Source organism: Halichoeres trimaculatus, unplaced genomic scaffold (genome assembly GCF_033239565.1).
Source record: "Halichoeres trimaculatus isolate MK-OKI-2021-1 unplaced genomic scaffold, fHalTri1.1 fHalTri1_scaffold_17, whole genome shotgun sequence".
Classification (NCBI taxonomy): domain Eukaryota; kingdom Metazoa; phylum Chordata; class Actinopteri; order Labriformes; family Labridae; genus Halichoeres; species Halichoeres trimaculatus.
The window spans coordinates 17,097,045-17,111,563 of NW_027437195.1; the positions used below are offsets into that span (position 1 = coordinate 17,097,045).

At 40.0% G+C, this 14,519-nt stretch overlaps 2 protein-coding genes across 3 annotated transcripts; both read right to left on the reverse strand.

The window, feature by feature from the left end:
- Positions 1–113: 113 nt before the first annotated feature.
- Positions 114–7,533, reverse strand: ccdc28b (coiled-coil domain containing 28B). 2 transcript variants are annotated; one of them, XM_074691638.1, is made up of 6 exons: positions 7,180–7,533; positions 5,650–5,955; positions 5,141–5,310; positions 4,752–4,906; positions 2,013–2,035; positions 114–1,880 (listed from the first exon to the last, which is right to left on the reverse strand). In XM_074691638.1, exons 2-6 carry the CDS (start codon positions 5,883–5,885, stop codon positions 1,826–1,828), a joined length of 639 nt encoding a protein of 212 aa, XP_074547739.1. In that variant the 5' UTR covers positions 5,886–5,955; positions 7,180–7,533; the 3' UTR covers positions 114–1,825. The 2 variants fall into 2 exon arrangements, with proteins under 2 accessions (XP_074547739.1, XP_074547738.1); XM_074691637.1 differs by having other exon boundaries at positions 7,164–7,529.
- Positions 7,534–8,495: 962 nt separating this feature from the next.
- Positions 8,496–14,270, reverse strand: tmem39b (transmembrane protein 39B). The gene is made up of 9 exons (XM_074692052.1): positions 14,072–14,270; positions 13,200–13,402; positions 12,866–13,085; positions 12,630–12,713; positions 11,038–11,192; positions 9,468–9,801; positions 9,195–9,382; positions 8,986–9,106; positions 8,496–8,879 (listed from the first exon to the last, which is right to left on the reverse strand). The coding sequence occupies exons 2-9, from the start codon at positions 13,328–13,330 to the stop codon at positions 8,646–8,648; spliced, it is 1,467 nt and encodes a 488-aa protein (XP_074548153.1). The 5' UTR covers positions 13,331–13,402; positions 14,072–14,270; the 3' UTR covers positions 8,496–8,645.
- Positions 14,271–14,519: the final 249 nt, after the last annotated feature.

Genomic DNA, 14,519 nt, shown 5'->3' on the forward strand with positions numbered 1-14,519 from the left:
CTACTTTTATTCAAAATCAAGAGTTAACATGATGAGGTTATTTAGTTATATTTAAATGCTTTAAAAAGAAGATCATAGTACATGCAAATAAAGGAATACATGTATGCTTTTTAATTTTAAAAAATGATTTTATTTGTGGGTACAGTAACTGAAAACACAAGATCTTTCACAAGCTTTCTGATGCTCTTAAATTAAGCTAAATGTTTTTAACCCAAGCACTACTTTAAAAATCAAACAGAAAATAGCTGACCGTGGATAAGAGCTGCAGTAATTAGTCATTTTAAAATTCACAAACTTTTTTTTTTGCAAATGTTTCCCTTTTTCTAAATAGCATCATGTTTTCTGTATTCTATAGCTGCTAAGAGAATACCCTTTGGTGCAGGACTGCTGGTCGGCAATCTTAATATTTTCTGATGCATATTTGACTCAGAATGATTAGTGAAAAAAAGAACCAGTAAGTCAATCAGTTTCACAGTTGTCACTACTTGCAGCCCTTCTGCGAAGGATCTTTGTGTTACCGGAAAGAGAAATGTTTCATGCAGCTGCAGAGGCGCTCTAGGTCAAGGCTTTAGAAAAGAGGTAGGCTGAGCAAGCAGTAAAAATGACTCACACTATGGGTTAATTATGAAATGCACTGATGCTTTCACATGCTTAACCGTCTCAGATTGATCTCTAAATTCGATTGTCAGGGATTGCTTATTTCAGCCGAGATGTATCGCTGACAAGTTGGGAAAAAAATAACCTCAGTGATGAAAGTAGCTGCCATTTGGAGCCAAGACTCTGCAGAGACTCTGTGAATGTGCTGTCCAACACAGTGTGACGGGACACAGTGAACATCTTCATGTGTCGTACTGGACAGACTCCCTGTGTTCTTAATGTTACAGTCAGGGATTTTACAGCATTTCAGTAGCAGGGTGGACTGGCTTGTGCTTGGAGGGAAGCTGCTAATGAGCCCACTTTACAAAAACAAATCCTTGAAGCAACCCTGTTTAAGAAAAATAATCCTCCAGTAAATTTAAAATAACAGTGACTACAAATGCAGTAGCTCTGCTGCACATTGGCAAAACATCTTTAACAATTTAAGCCATTCAAACAGACATACTGTACAACAATCTCCTCACTTGGGTCCTTTAAAATGCACTGTACAAAGTTTCAGCCAGTTTTAATAAATCCAGTCAGTGTGCCAGTATCAAACTTCAGATTAAAATCTATAAAACAATGAGGGAGTATATCCAGAGTAATAGCAAAAGTGAAAACTCCCAGTAAAGTTCAAGGCTAACCACAGTGGTGTCAACAAGAGCCAAATATGTATGCTACTCCAGTTCAGAGAGATTTTCTTACCTTACCTTTCATTAACACAAAGAAAGTGATGAAAAGAGCAGGCTTATTATATGAACAATGTAAGTTGTTAAACAGTCATGAAAAGTCCCCTTTGTGATGTAGAGCACAACAAACAGAACCAAAGATTCACATGGATTTGATTATTTCTGACTAGGTGATGTAACCACAAACCAGAGCCAAGAACTTTCTGAAAACCTGAACACATTTCATCAAACAGAACGTTTCATAAACCCTCTGATGGGTTTTTTGTGCCATGAAAAGGAGGTTTATCATTTTGGTTGAGTGTTCATTTAATGCTCTGCTGCTTTTGAGTCAGTGCATTGTTCCCTCGGCTTCACTGACCAAATGGAAAAAAAATAGGCCCTCCTCCTGTGGATCTTTCCATTCTGTTACTAAGGCAGCTGGATTAATGCCATGGAAACCTGGACTGGGTAGATGCTGGGAGTAGATGGTGGTCATCTGTCCTCCTCTGCACCTCACTCTGTCAGGGCCCAGATGTCTTGGGCAGGTCCTGGTTCTCTGCCAAGTGGAGCTTTTGTCTGAACGCAGACACATTAAGGAGTCACACAGAGAGACTTCTGGATGAAAACAGATCATTTAAATCTAGTGTCTGTGCCTGGAGTGCTTTGTGATAACCATAAATAAACTGTTATTTAATTTGGAAAGGATACATTGAGGTGCTGAGCTCCTCTAGCTGGAAGGACAAACAGAAAGAAGACAAATTAGAGGATGGTTTTCAAAACTAGAAAAGACCGACCATCAATGTGATCATATTACGTAACAGCCTGTGCATGTGTTGGATCAATAACTGAATCAAATTCCCATCATCATACTGCACTGTTTACAAACTTCTTTTCCTTTTACTGGAAGCTCAGTCACTTCACAGCCCATCTGCACTGGAGAAAGGATTACACACCCCTGCTGCAGCTACAGAGTATTTCTGGCAGCAGAATCTGTGACGAGCTTTTTCTCACCTCCCTCACACATAACACTGCAACTTCCCCACAGCCTGCATCACGGCCCCTGACACGAATAACCAGCCGCCATGCGTGCTAACAATAGAGACAGCAACACATGAATGTCACACGAGAAAATCAGCTGAACACTTAATAAACATTAAGGGGTGGTGTGGGATGTTGTTAATTGTTCATGGATATCTCAGAATGCAACAAGTTTTTAATGGATTTTTAATTCATGGAATAGAAAAACAGATTTTAAAACATGACTGATGCAATATTAAACCACATTACTCTATACATCATAACAGACTTTATATTAAAATCAGTCAGAGCTGTTTAAGATTTGATATGCTGTCATTTCAGATGAAAAATGTGTTTTTCTACATGGAACACTATTTGTTTATTTTCTTAATGTGAGCGCAGTCTTCATCTGATGCTAGTCATTTACAGTTCATTGGTGAGTGATGGACTCGATCAGTCAACAGGTCCATCTCTACTTGTCAGGAATAAGTGTGTTACCCTCAGAAATCCACATCAGCACGGCTCATTTGAAGACAGCACAGCTGAAGAACCAGAACAGAGCCTCTGCATGTGGGGCTAACTTTAACGAGTAATTTAGCTCAAATTTTACAAACTCTAACCAAAACATCAACATTGGTTTTAACTTATGATACATCAAGATTTTTCATGGTTTCTTAAGATATTTTTGGGCCTTTGAGGCAAAGGACAAGCATTGATAGCACTCAGAAAGGAAAGAGCTGTAGGTAGAGCAGAAAACAGTGAGTAAGGCTGGGATGATACTCTATTCTCGCGATTCCATTTCGTCACAATTTTTGGGGTGCCAATTCGATTTAAATAGCGATTCTTTGATATTGACGACTTTTGCAATTTTTAGTTTTCTTTTTTAACACCAGACCATGTGAAAAAGTTAAATGATGATCATAATGTCTACAGATCACAGACTGTAAAAAAATGGACGTCATCTTGCTCTGCTTGAAATGAGGTCTCCACAAAAACTGCTCCCCCTGGTGGCTGGCTGCAGTATAGGTCAAAAAATCCAGCTTTCCAGGCATTTCAGATGGGCTGTGGTCAAACTTTAATAAATGAATACACCTTGTAGAAATGTTTCTCAGGTTTGATTGTTGTGGTGATTTGAAGAAATAGTTTGGCTGCCTTGCATTCAAGTCCTCTTTTTTCTGAAGAGTGTCATTTTCATTAGTTATACAAGGTAAAAAACGAGGCTTTACATCAACAACAAGGTTTAACGATGATTGACAGCTGCTGTTCTTGTGTATTTTTTGGGGGGGTTGTAAAATATGTCAGGAGGTAGAGTCAAGAAGTGATTAGACTCTTGAAAGAAAAAATTATTATTATTTTTGTCACCCAGCTCCACTCAGATTCTCCCAGAATCCCTCACAGTCTCTACTGCACAGACTCTGGCTGCACAACTGCTACAATGGTGGCACCTGTGAAGGGGAATTTTGGCTTCAAAACCGTACAATGATAAATGGTGGAGCCACACTGTCTACTTTATATACAGTCTATGCTACAGACTTTATCAGGAGCCATATTTTCCCATAAAATACATATCACATGAGTCAGAGAGAAACATTTCACCCTCTGCTGGAGAAAAGTGGAAACTTTTTCCCACTCAAGTTTATGAACAAAGATTGAAATGAGGAACTTGAATTTGAAAAAAAAAAACAAATGATTTTTTCACAAATAATCCAGATTTTGATCTTGTCAAACAAAAAAATCCAGATATATTGATTTTTTTTCTCCCACCTCTAACAGTGAGGGTGGGGATTGACATAGGCGAAAGGGCCGCAGGTTGGATTCAAATCAGGGCTGACTGCTCAGGGGCTAAACTCACCCCCCCCCCCAAAAAAATGCTTTATAGTAAATAAATTGTTCAGCTTAAGATAAAGTTAAGTAAAAATGCATAAAATAAAAAGTAAAACAATCAATGTCTGGAACGTGCAAGAGAATGTATTCTGACATCTTTATGTCCACTCTTAGCAGATATTCATCCAAGGAAATTGATCCACTTGGATCTTGAGTATAAAAACCAACTTGCAAAGAATCAACTCCATGTAAGATTTTACCTCATAGATTTACGTAAAACGTCCCACCAGAAACTTGTGGAGACGGTTAAAGTTTTGTGTGAGTTCTTCTGTTGGTAGCCTCAGGCCTCTGGGTCTATAAATAATAACAGTGAAATCTGCCTCACTTGAAACCGGCCAAACTATAGGCCACATTCTTAAAAGAGATTAGACACTGATTTCTGGGATTTTAAGCTATATTCATGCGCTAAATGTGACTTTAATATTACCTCACTGTTAAGAAATGCATACTGGATTAATACCTGGTGACAACTCAGATTCTACATCTCTTCTTATCAAAGAAAAACCTCAGCAGAGGTAACTTATGGCTGCTTTGGTTTGTCCTTACGTTACACAGCAGGTGCTCCAGGTTGTGGTCAGAAGCACACTTCCTCTGATCCTCTGAAAGCTCCTCCACGTGGCTGTCCAGGCTGAAGTGCAGTCGAGCCAGCTTCTCCTGCATCTCACGCACATGCTCCAGCTGCTCGAAGGAGCACACCTTACCTACCAATCAGAGGAATTCAACCCCATGGGTAAATCTTCTCTCAAGCCCATTTTAGCATCTATTTTCTTTGCAACGTGATTACAGCAAAGTCAAAGTATCTTCCTGGCAATAGATGTGCAGAAATAGCAGCACAGCGAGTTGATTTTAGCCTGATTGGTGTAACAAAGCCACCTTTACTCTCAGCCTGTAACAGAATATTCCCCTGGTGGCCTCCCCGATCAAGGTTATCTTACCAAAAGCCTGCAGTTTGCCTGAGTGGAAATCATTGAGGAGGTTGAGCAGGCCTCCTTCCATCTCTCTCACGTCTGACACGTCTGTGAGGAAGGAGTGCTGCAGGGGGGAGGACTGGACCACTTTACTGGGTCCTGCTGGCTGGGGGGCCCTGGGCTTCTCCTTGTGAGGCCTGTAGAAAACAGAAAAGAAGCATCTCATGTTATCAAGGACAGAACATCTTTTTAATTTGTTTTTTTTTTCTTTAAAGGGAATCTTGTAAATATTTGTTGATGTTTCTTTGGGTGAAATGCTACCTGCGTCTTCTTTTCTTTTGACAAATTTAAAAAAGGAAAAAAAAACAAGTCATTTCACACAGCGGATGCAGCTGGGATGAAATTACTGCACTCAGTACATGTCTTAGATTATTTATTATTAACTGGTTATCTGATGGCTGAAGAGGAAATATGCAAAGAGCTTTAGCAGCAGGCTTCAACAGCAGCTTTCTGTTACTGTTAATAAAAACACAAACCTGGTGATCTTTGGTGGGGCTACGACGGCTGCAAACACCTCTTTGGGCTGCCCCGGTGCTCCTATAGACCTCTTGTACTTGCCTCTGTTCTTGGGGGAGGGGGGCTGCGGCAGGCCGAGTGAGAAGGTGGCACTTTTGCTGGCGGGCAGGACAGAGAGTTTGCGGGGGTTGATGGGAGGAGGAGGGGGCTGAGGGAGAGACACCTTCGGGCTCCGCTTCTTGCGTTTGTCCTCCATTATTCTTTATTCAAGCTGAGCTCTCCAGGGTAAGATAAGGGGGCACCTTCTGTGTGGTGTTCAGGATGTCCTGAAACAACAAAGGTAGGAAGTTCAATACTAGCAGAGCCCCACCACCACCACCACCACCACCACCACCACTCCACCTCCCTGAGAAAAAAAGGATCTGAGGAGGATCCTGACTCTGCCAAATTTAGTGCTGCAGCGTAGGTTTCTCTGCTCGGCAATAAAAAGAAACCCTCCGCATTAATTTAATTTACTTTAACAGCATATCATTAGTCAAACCCAGATCGAATGTGTTATTAGAATAAACTGACTGAGGAGAAAAGTGCAACAGAAACCCATCTTTAAATAGGATAAAAGTTTTTAATGGAAGCAAAGTGTTTTTTTTTCTCACGATGATGATGATTATGATGATTATTCCCTTAGAGTAAAAGCTGGGAGTGAAACATCAGCCTAGAAAGATATTTTTAGACCTGCCTCAGAGTGAAAAGACATTAGAGAGTGTGTGTGAACAGATGATGGAGCACATCTCTGCGTTGATAAACCAACACACATATCACACACACAGTCCTACTAATGCACACTGCTGGAGGCATTGATATTGGCTTTTACTACATGAATGCATGGAGGTCCTAATGCATGAGGCTCTTGGATTGATGGCTGAAGAGAAAATCAATACACTTCACTAAGACTGAGACTTATCTATGGTGGGATGGTCGAGCTTATCTGTTTACACTGAGTGAGTGACCTGAAAAACATCTTTACAGGAAGGAGCGGCCCTACTTAGTAGAACAGTTCTCTAATACACTAAAAAGTCTTAGCTTAAAGGAAGAACATTTTTCACAACCTTAAATTTAGTTTGTGTTTGCTTAATTTAATACCCTGTGATACATTTCAAATGAGGCTCTAAGCTGGTTTTAGTGGTAGCACTCCCAACCATGTACACTAGTTGTGTATACAATAGACCAAGCTGTAATTATTATCTCTACACTGTGCCTTTAACCCGTCATAATGGATGGGACTGCTGTAATAACAGCTGTTATCTCCTAAACATTGCGCCAGCCTCCGTTCAAAGTAGAATACAAAGATGGCCACTACAGTAAAACACAATAGCAACTTTATACGCTGAAATACGTTATTGCTTGGATTAAATCATTGCTGTAGTAACTCCTACACGTAACAAGCAGCGTTTTGTTTCACGTTTTCGCTGAATTCAGCATGAGAGACGTCGTTTGTACAGATTTATCGTCTACATATGGTACAAATAAGACTTACCGCATCAATTACGCACCAGAGAGCAAACCAGCAACAGAGTCAGCGGCGTCACATTTCTCCTGCTGCCGTTCAAAGAGACAATGATGAATTCACGAGAACGACCCCTTTAAGGTGGAAAAGATGTCAAATATTTCCGCAGCTCGAGTGTAAATTACCGATAAAATGTAAAGCGCGGCATCGATGCGCTCGGCTCGCGCGGACTCGTCTTTATCCTTCTTAAAGGGCCAGTCCGCCTCATCGGGACTCATCACTGTTTACTCTGCGGGCTGTCATACAGGTTCAATAACCAGGATGCTGTGCCCTGCAGCTCAACACAAGTCATCTCATCATAGTCATTTGCATATGTCCTACTTTTATTCCATATTATAGCCGAGAGAGTGCACCATGGAATTGTCTCGACATGAGTCTACGAATAAGATTCAAACAGGCCACAAGGGGGCGCCAGTGAGTTGAGTTTGTGTTCCCACTTTCATCACTTTGACTGAAATAGTGAAAAAATAACAAGGTTAAGCATTTGTACACATAAGAAATCATCTCCCTTCAAAATTAATATATATAAGGAAAAATAAATGAAGTTTACCAGGCCAAGTCAATCCATTTTTTATGTATAAAAACTAAAGACCTCGCTGATAAACTGGGGTTTATCATTAACTTTCTACATGAATGATGGGAGCTCTGGGATGTCAGGATTTATCTACATTAGTTTAACTTAAAATGTACCCCAGCCAAGTACTTCATCTAGTGTTTTGTTTTTAAATTGTTTTTATTGCCCACCTCTCCACTCCCATTTTAATTATTGTTTTTAATTTTCGTTTAATTTGTTTTTGTTGTTGTTTTTTAGCACTTTGAGATCAAATTAATTAAAAAAGGCTTTATAAATAAAATCTATTATTGTTAGTGTTATTATTATTATTGTTATTATTATTTTTATTATTATTATTACTATTATGTAATGTATTATTTTTGGAACCATTGGTGTCCTATGAAGGACAAAATGCATGCTGGTACAAAAAATAAGTTCAATTTGATTACTTTACTTCTTATTAAAAAAAACAAACAAACAAACAATGCTATAACCTCAGCTTAATCTGAGTGACAACACTCAGAATTTGCTGAAGATTCATTGGATTAATTTTATTTCTGGCCTAGAGTGTTAAGAATAAACTCTTTATGCCTTCATTTTAATCTATAGGAGTTATTAACACTGAAACAGTATTAAGCTTTAGTACAATTTTCAGCAGTCAATTTTAAGCAAGTTCCAGATTCAAATTTTGAAAACACAGATGCCTCTTGTGGTCAGACAGTAAAACACATCAAGAACCAAACAAAACATGCACATTTACAGTCATACAAAAATATTTCTTTTTATTATGGCAGACCAGAACAAAAATGTGACACAAAATGCAGTTTGTAGAAAAAATACAGAGCTCTTACGCATGTTTGTGTTGTTCCAAAGTGAAAGTGACCAAAATTAACTTATGTCTAACTAACTTTCTGGTCTGATGAGCTGTTTGAGTACGAGTATGCCTTTCCGAGGACTATTCTGTCTCTGAGCAGCTTGAAGAAGGCGTAATAGTTGCTGAAGAGAATCAGAGCCAGCGATGTTGTCTGATGCCACTTTTCTGAGCATATCAACGAGTAGAGCTGGTAGAATATCATGGCCCCTTCCAAGATAATGAGTATGTTCAATATCCGTAAAGGCTTGTTGAAAAAGAACTGAGGGAGAAAGAAGATAGAGTCGATCAGAGGATTAAGTAGGGAATGCAAATGAAGACTACTTCTATTCTCGCTCTAAGATTAACATGTACTGTTTTTTACTTACATAAAAGCGATAATGAGACACATCTGATGGGACTGCGACATTGTAGTGGCCCATGGCCTTGTAGACATTCTTATTATGTTTGACCAGGACTCCTTGTGGCCACATGTATTCTTCAGTCCATCTGTGCAAAGAGGGACAGCAAAGTGAGTTTGACTCAAACGAGTCCATACAGATCTAGAGCACATCAACAAACAGAGAGCTGTACATACATGTGCTGAAGAACATTTGAGCACAGCGAGGGGTCTACTTTCTGCCAGCAGCCCAGGTGAGCTGCAGCTTTGTGAAGTAGGTCACAGTATCGAGGTGGTAAAAGGTGCCTCATGAGGATGACTGACGTACTGACAGACACCAGGATGAAAAGCTCACAAGACCATCGCTTATCGACATACTGTGTGCTCTGTGGGGTAAAAACAAGCAGAAGAGTGTCAGACTTCAAGAGGCATTGACACATGATGCAATTACAGAGTCTGACGGTCTCTCACCTTGACAAACCAGACAGGCACAAAGGCCACATAGTAAGCGCTGAGCATGGAGCTGACCAGCACCTCCTTCATCCTCCAGTTGAAGTCCATCTTGAGATATTCAACCTCCTTGCGGATAAGATCCGGGGAGAGGCAGCAGGCGTGAGTCGGCATGGCCTGGACGCCGTAGAGCTGGCTGGTATGCTGCTTCCATGTCTCCTTCAGCACTGTTAAGTAGTCCCGGCCCCTGCCCACACTGCCAACCTCCTTGGAGCCAATGCTGGCAATGGGGGAAAGTGGACCTACCCGCTTGAAGTCACAGCTTAGCCGGAAAAATGGAATATACATCCCAAATCTGCAAAAAAAAAATAAATAAAACAGTAGCAGTTAGCTTATCTATAGCTGAGACCTGAATTAGCGCTCACTGCTGTTTACATCATGGGATTTATTGTGTTTTAAACCTGCATGGTGTTCTGAAATTTCTATACAAGTAAATGTAACAAAATAGCACAACACGACAAACAGCAAAGTTTGAATAACCAAAATGAGTTCAGACTATTTTTACACAGTATTTCCGACCTTAAACAGCTTGTTTTCAAACACATTTAAGTAGGTGTGTATTCCGATGCCAATGAGAGATGGTGCAACTATCAACAGAAAATGTAGAGAAGCATTTATTATCTATTTATTGTACAATTTCCACTTTTTAAGGTTTAGCCAGTTAATTCTTAATGTATCCAATTCTCTTAATTACAGAAACCTCTTTTGTTTCTTTTCTTTCTGAAAATTAAAGGCAAAATTAATAACTGGAAAAAAAAGACTATTAAATGTTCAAAGCTAATGCCGATTACATGACCATCTTTTGCTCAGATCTCACCCAGAAAACGTAGAGCCGTCAAATCCCTCATTGTGTATTGAATACTGTTATGCCATCACTGATAATGAGTGTTTTTATATATGTTATGTAAAACCAAAGAAGTATTTAATTATTCATTTAATAAGTTAAAAATTAACAGCAAACAGAGGACACAAACCACATGGTGGGAACACGTCACTACCACAGTGTTTTATGTGGTAATTTAAGCTCTGAAATGTAACTGTTAAATTGAAAAATGTTTCATTTTTTTGAAATCCTATCTCATTATTCATATTGACCTTTTGAAGACTATTTAACTTAGGGCAGGGCTCTAAGTCTCAACTATCCATGCTGCACCTCAGGCTGTGTAAAACTTGTTTAAGTTTCTCACAAAGGAAAGTAAATTGAATGTGTTAGTTTTCCAAACCATACTGAAAATGTCTTCAAAGGACCTGAAAGAGCTGCACTGAAAGAGGTTTTTTGTACCATTACATTGAACCCCCCCCTTTTGGCCGGGGTGTGAATCTGAGATCAGAAAAGAGTCAGGTGTATTCCAGAGGTGCTCTGAGGACAGGCAGTGAGCCTGAGGACAAGATCATGGACATGTGGGTGACTTGCACTTAGTAACAACACCGTTACCAGGAAGTTCAGAGTAATGAGGCTGATAGTGTTATAGCTCCTCAGTGAAATGTTGCTCTCAAAACAATACTCTTTGCTCTCTTCTTAAATACTCACGGGTAGCAGAGGAAGAGCAGGCTGAGGACAGAGTATGTCCTGAAGAGGTAAATGAGGGAGCGACACAGGCTCCAGCCCGTCAACGTTAGGACAGCAAACCGAGCCATTACGAGGAATATTGAATGAGGAAAGGAAAGTTTCCCGCTCTGTGACGCCTGGTGGGGGAGACAGACACAAAATGCATCAAAACAAATGTTGACTTCACCTTTAGTCTACTCAGAAAATACAAGGCTGTGTTAGAGAAACAGAGCACAGCTAAAGCACTAAGCGTTCAGTGGTTTCAAATCATTAAAACATCTGTGAGGGCGTATTGTCACTGTACTAACACGCGCTAAGAATGCTTATGCTGTAAAATGTTCATGTTTTATGAAAACATGCTTATTTAAATTAGATGCCACATCATGTTACAAAACATAGGGACTGTGGCATGTTTACCACTGTGTTCCACCAACTCTTAGATGAACAGCTCTTAGTATCTGCTTGGAAGTGCAACGTTGTCCCGTTCTTGTTTGATAAAGGATTTCAGCTGCTCAACACTTTAATAATCCTTTTATAGTATATTTATTGGTAACAAGTCAGGTCTGCAGGCGGGTCCATTTAGCACCTCGGCTCTTCCACTACAGAGGCACGCTGTTGCATTACATCACAAAATTTTGGCTGGCATAGTCTTGTTGAAATATGTCTCCCCAACAAAGGTACTATCCACTGGCAACCTTCCCCAAAAATGTTGGCTACACAAGTCATAGAAATGCGCACACCCATGCCAGCTCAGATGCCAGCTTTGGACTCCCACTGCTCTTTAAAGTGAAGAGCTAGTTTGATTCATCAGATCACAGGTCTGTTTTCATGTATGTGTCTGTTCACTCTGAAATTAGACTATGCATCATTTTTAAATTTGGTTTCTTTGCATGATGCAGTTTTAACTGACATTTTTGGATACAGTTATTTATTAAGCTGACAGAATATGATATTGGAGAGTGATTTAAATCCCATGCAGTGATTCCCACTACAGAGTCATTCATGTCCCTCAATGCAACGATATCTGAGGGCTGAGGATCCTGGCCATCCAGCTTTGGTTTTCACCTATCCCTCTCTTGTACAGATTTCTTTGGATTCCCTGAATCTTCAAACTATACTTTGTACTGTAAATGATGAAATCCCGGTAATGTTACAATTTTACACAAAACAACATTATTGTTTTTTCACCCACTCTCTTCAGAAAGCTTCTTTCCATCTTGACCTTAAAGCTTCTGCCTCTTCTGAATGTCCCTTTTAAACCCAGGCATGTCACAAAACTGTTTTACAATTAACCTTATTATTTAGGAGATAGTCCTCTAGGAGTTTTTTTGAGTATTACACAATGTCTTGAGACTTCTGTTGACCCCATCTCAACTCTTTTAGAAACAAGTTGTTGGCACTGAGTTTAGAATAGGCAATTGTTTTAAACAAATATAACAAATTAAATTTGTAAAAATTGACCATTTTTTCCTTTTTTATTCATATAGTTTGATTGATTTTGAAATGCACAAAAATCAGTTAACATTTTACACAGCCACAAACTTTGTATTTCAGAGCTTAATTTATATTCTTACCTCTTTTACAATTGCTGCTATCAACCTCCTCGCCAGTATGATGATTGTGAACACCAGCATATTATAATCAATGAGGTGGAAGTTCTGTAAATAAATGTTAATGTAAGATTATTATTCCAAAAAACTTACACGATGAAATTGGTGCAGCTATACAAACAGGGGTATTGCAGGGTAACAAAATAACACATCATAACCATGACCAAAATAAATAAATGATAAACAATATCTGAGCTCACCAGTGATGTGTGTGAGGGAGGGTGTGATGGGGGGTACCACCACACAGTCTTGTAGATGTTGACGTAATGGACAAAAAGGGCGATAAGGTGGCAGAAGAACAGGTGGAGCTCAAACAGCACGTTACGATCCATGGATAAATCAGGGATTTTACAGTGCTTCAGAGGAACTACTGTTTGTGCAGCCAGCGGGGGGCTGGACATGCATGTTCCTGAGCCGTTCCTGCCAAACAACATTTGTCATATTATAATTCAAACTGCAGTATTCTAAGATAGACTTGAGTTAGACACATCTGTGTTAGAGTACGTGCCTAGATGGGAGGAAATCCAGACCTACCTTGTGCGAGATCGCACCCCTGTGACCGGAGAGCTGGTCGAGTGATTTCCATTGCTGACCGAGCCTGGTTCACTGCTCAGTGGAGGTCTGCAATATGTGGTGCGGTTCGCCCCTCTCCTTCCACCGGCCATCACAGACACACCCACGGCTTAAGTCTTCAAGCTTTCTGTCTGGTCTTCTGACTCCTTTCCTTGATCTTTATCCTGACAAGAAAAAAGTGGCAGGTCAGAGGGTGAGAGTGAGAGAACTTATGTGCAACATTAAACAAATATGGCATAAAAATGTTTTTGCTAAGGGTGTAAATTATTCAAATAAGTATATGGCATGTATCTTGAAGGAAAGAGTTACTTGTGCATAGTTGAAAATTAAATTCCATTAATTTAGCTAGTGACTAAATTGCACGCAGGACTGATTAAGGCGTGGTGCATCAAAATATAAACAAAAACAGGTCAATCTTTGCAACCCTTTGTTAAAATTGCCATTCAATGCACATGCAGTGCTAAATCCGTGCAAAACGTCCCCCAAGTGAAAATGCAGCACATACAGACGGTGTGTAAAACGTTTATTTCAAGCTGCATCTCATCCTTTAATTTGATGCTGCTTTGCGGAAGCACACATTACAAGCTAGCTTTGTGGCTATATCGTTTGCTTTCTCTCTGGTGAAATATCTGACTGAAGCCGTTTTTACTTCAGACACGAGGCGAGAGGAAAACAACGTGGACCAACACAATAAGCGACGGACAGCGGTCTGTCCGCCAAGACCATGCTCGATTAAATACAAAGATTGAGGCCTAGGCTAACAGTGTCTATGACGAGCTAACTAGCATCCAACCACCCTGACAAACAGGCTAGACAAGAAAATGTTGGCTTACCAGCGACAGGGTCTGCTGTGTGTCTCAGTTAATGCTCTGTTGCATGAATAAAAACCTAAACGGAGTACATTTTCTTGGTATTTGTTGAAGCACTGACGTGTTTATCACTGAAATCAGCGGAGACAGTCATTGTTGATGTGAGCCTAGCCGCTGATAGAGGGGGGCGCGGATATGTTTGCGTCCAGTGGGAGGAGTGTCAGTTAAAGACACACTCCGCCTTATTCACGGCAGCAAAAAGAAAGCTTTCCTTTTGAAAAAGCTGTACACGGTTTTACATTTACAGTTATACATTTGTGCTCTCCTACAAATCACTTTATTTTCGTTAACAGACTCAGTGATAAGAGGCTTTAAAATATATGTACTCTCAACTCAACAGTTAACGAACAGCCAACATTTCTCCAATACTCGAAGTCTCCTTTCGTGCTTTCCCTTTCCTCTTGAATTTCAG

Coding starts and splice junctions, on each gene's coding strand:
- ccdc28b (XM_074691638.1), bottom strand. CDS start 5,885: ATGGAGGACAAACGCAAGAAGCGGAGCCCGAAGGTGTCTCTCCCTCAG. Junction 5,311..5,649: donor GCCCCACCAAAGATCACCAG/GTTTGTGTTTTT, acceptor TGTTTTCTACAG/GCCTCACAAGGAGAAGCCCA. Junction 1,881..2,012: donor GAGGAGCTCAGCACCTCAAT/GTATCCTTTCCA, acceptor GTCTGCGTTCAG/ACAAAAGCTCCACTTGGCAG.
- tmem39b (XM_074692052.1), bottom strand. CDS start 13,330: ATGGCCGGTGGAAGGAGAGGGGCGAACCGCACCACATATTGCAGACCT. Junction 9,802..11,037: donor CTGCTCTTCCTCTGCTACCC/GTGAGTATTTAA, acceptor TTTTTTTTGCAG/ATTTGGGATGTATATTCCAT. Junction 8,880..8,985: donor TGTCTCATTATCGCTTTTAT/GTAAGTAAAAAA, acceptor TTTCTCCCTCAG/TTCTTTTTCAACAAGCCTTT.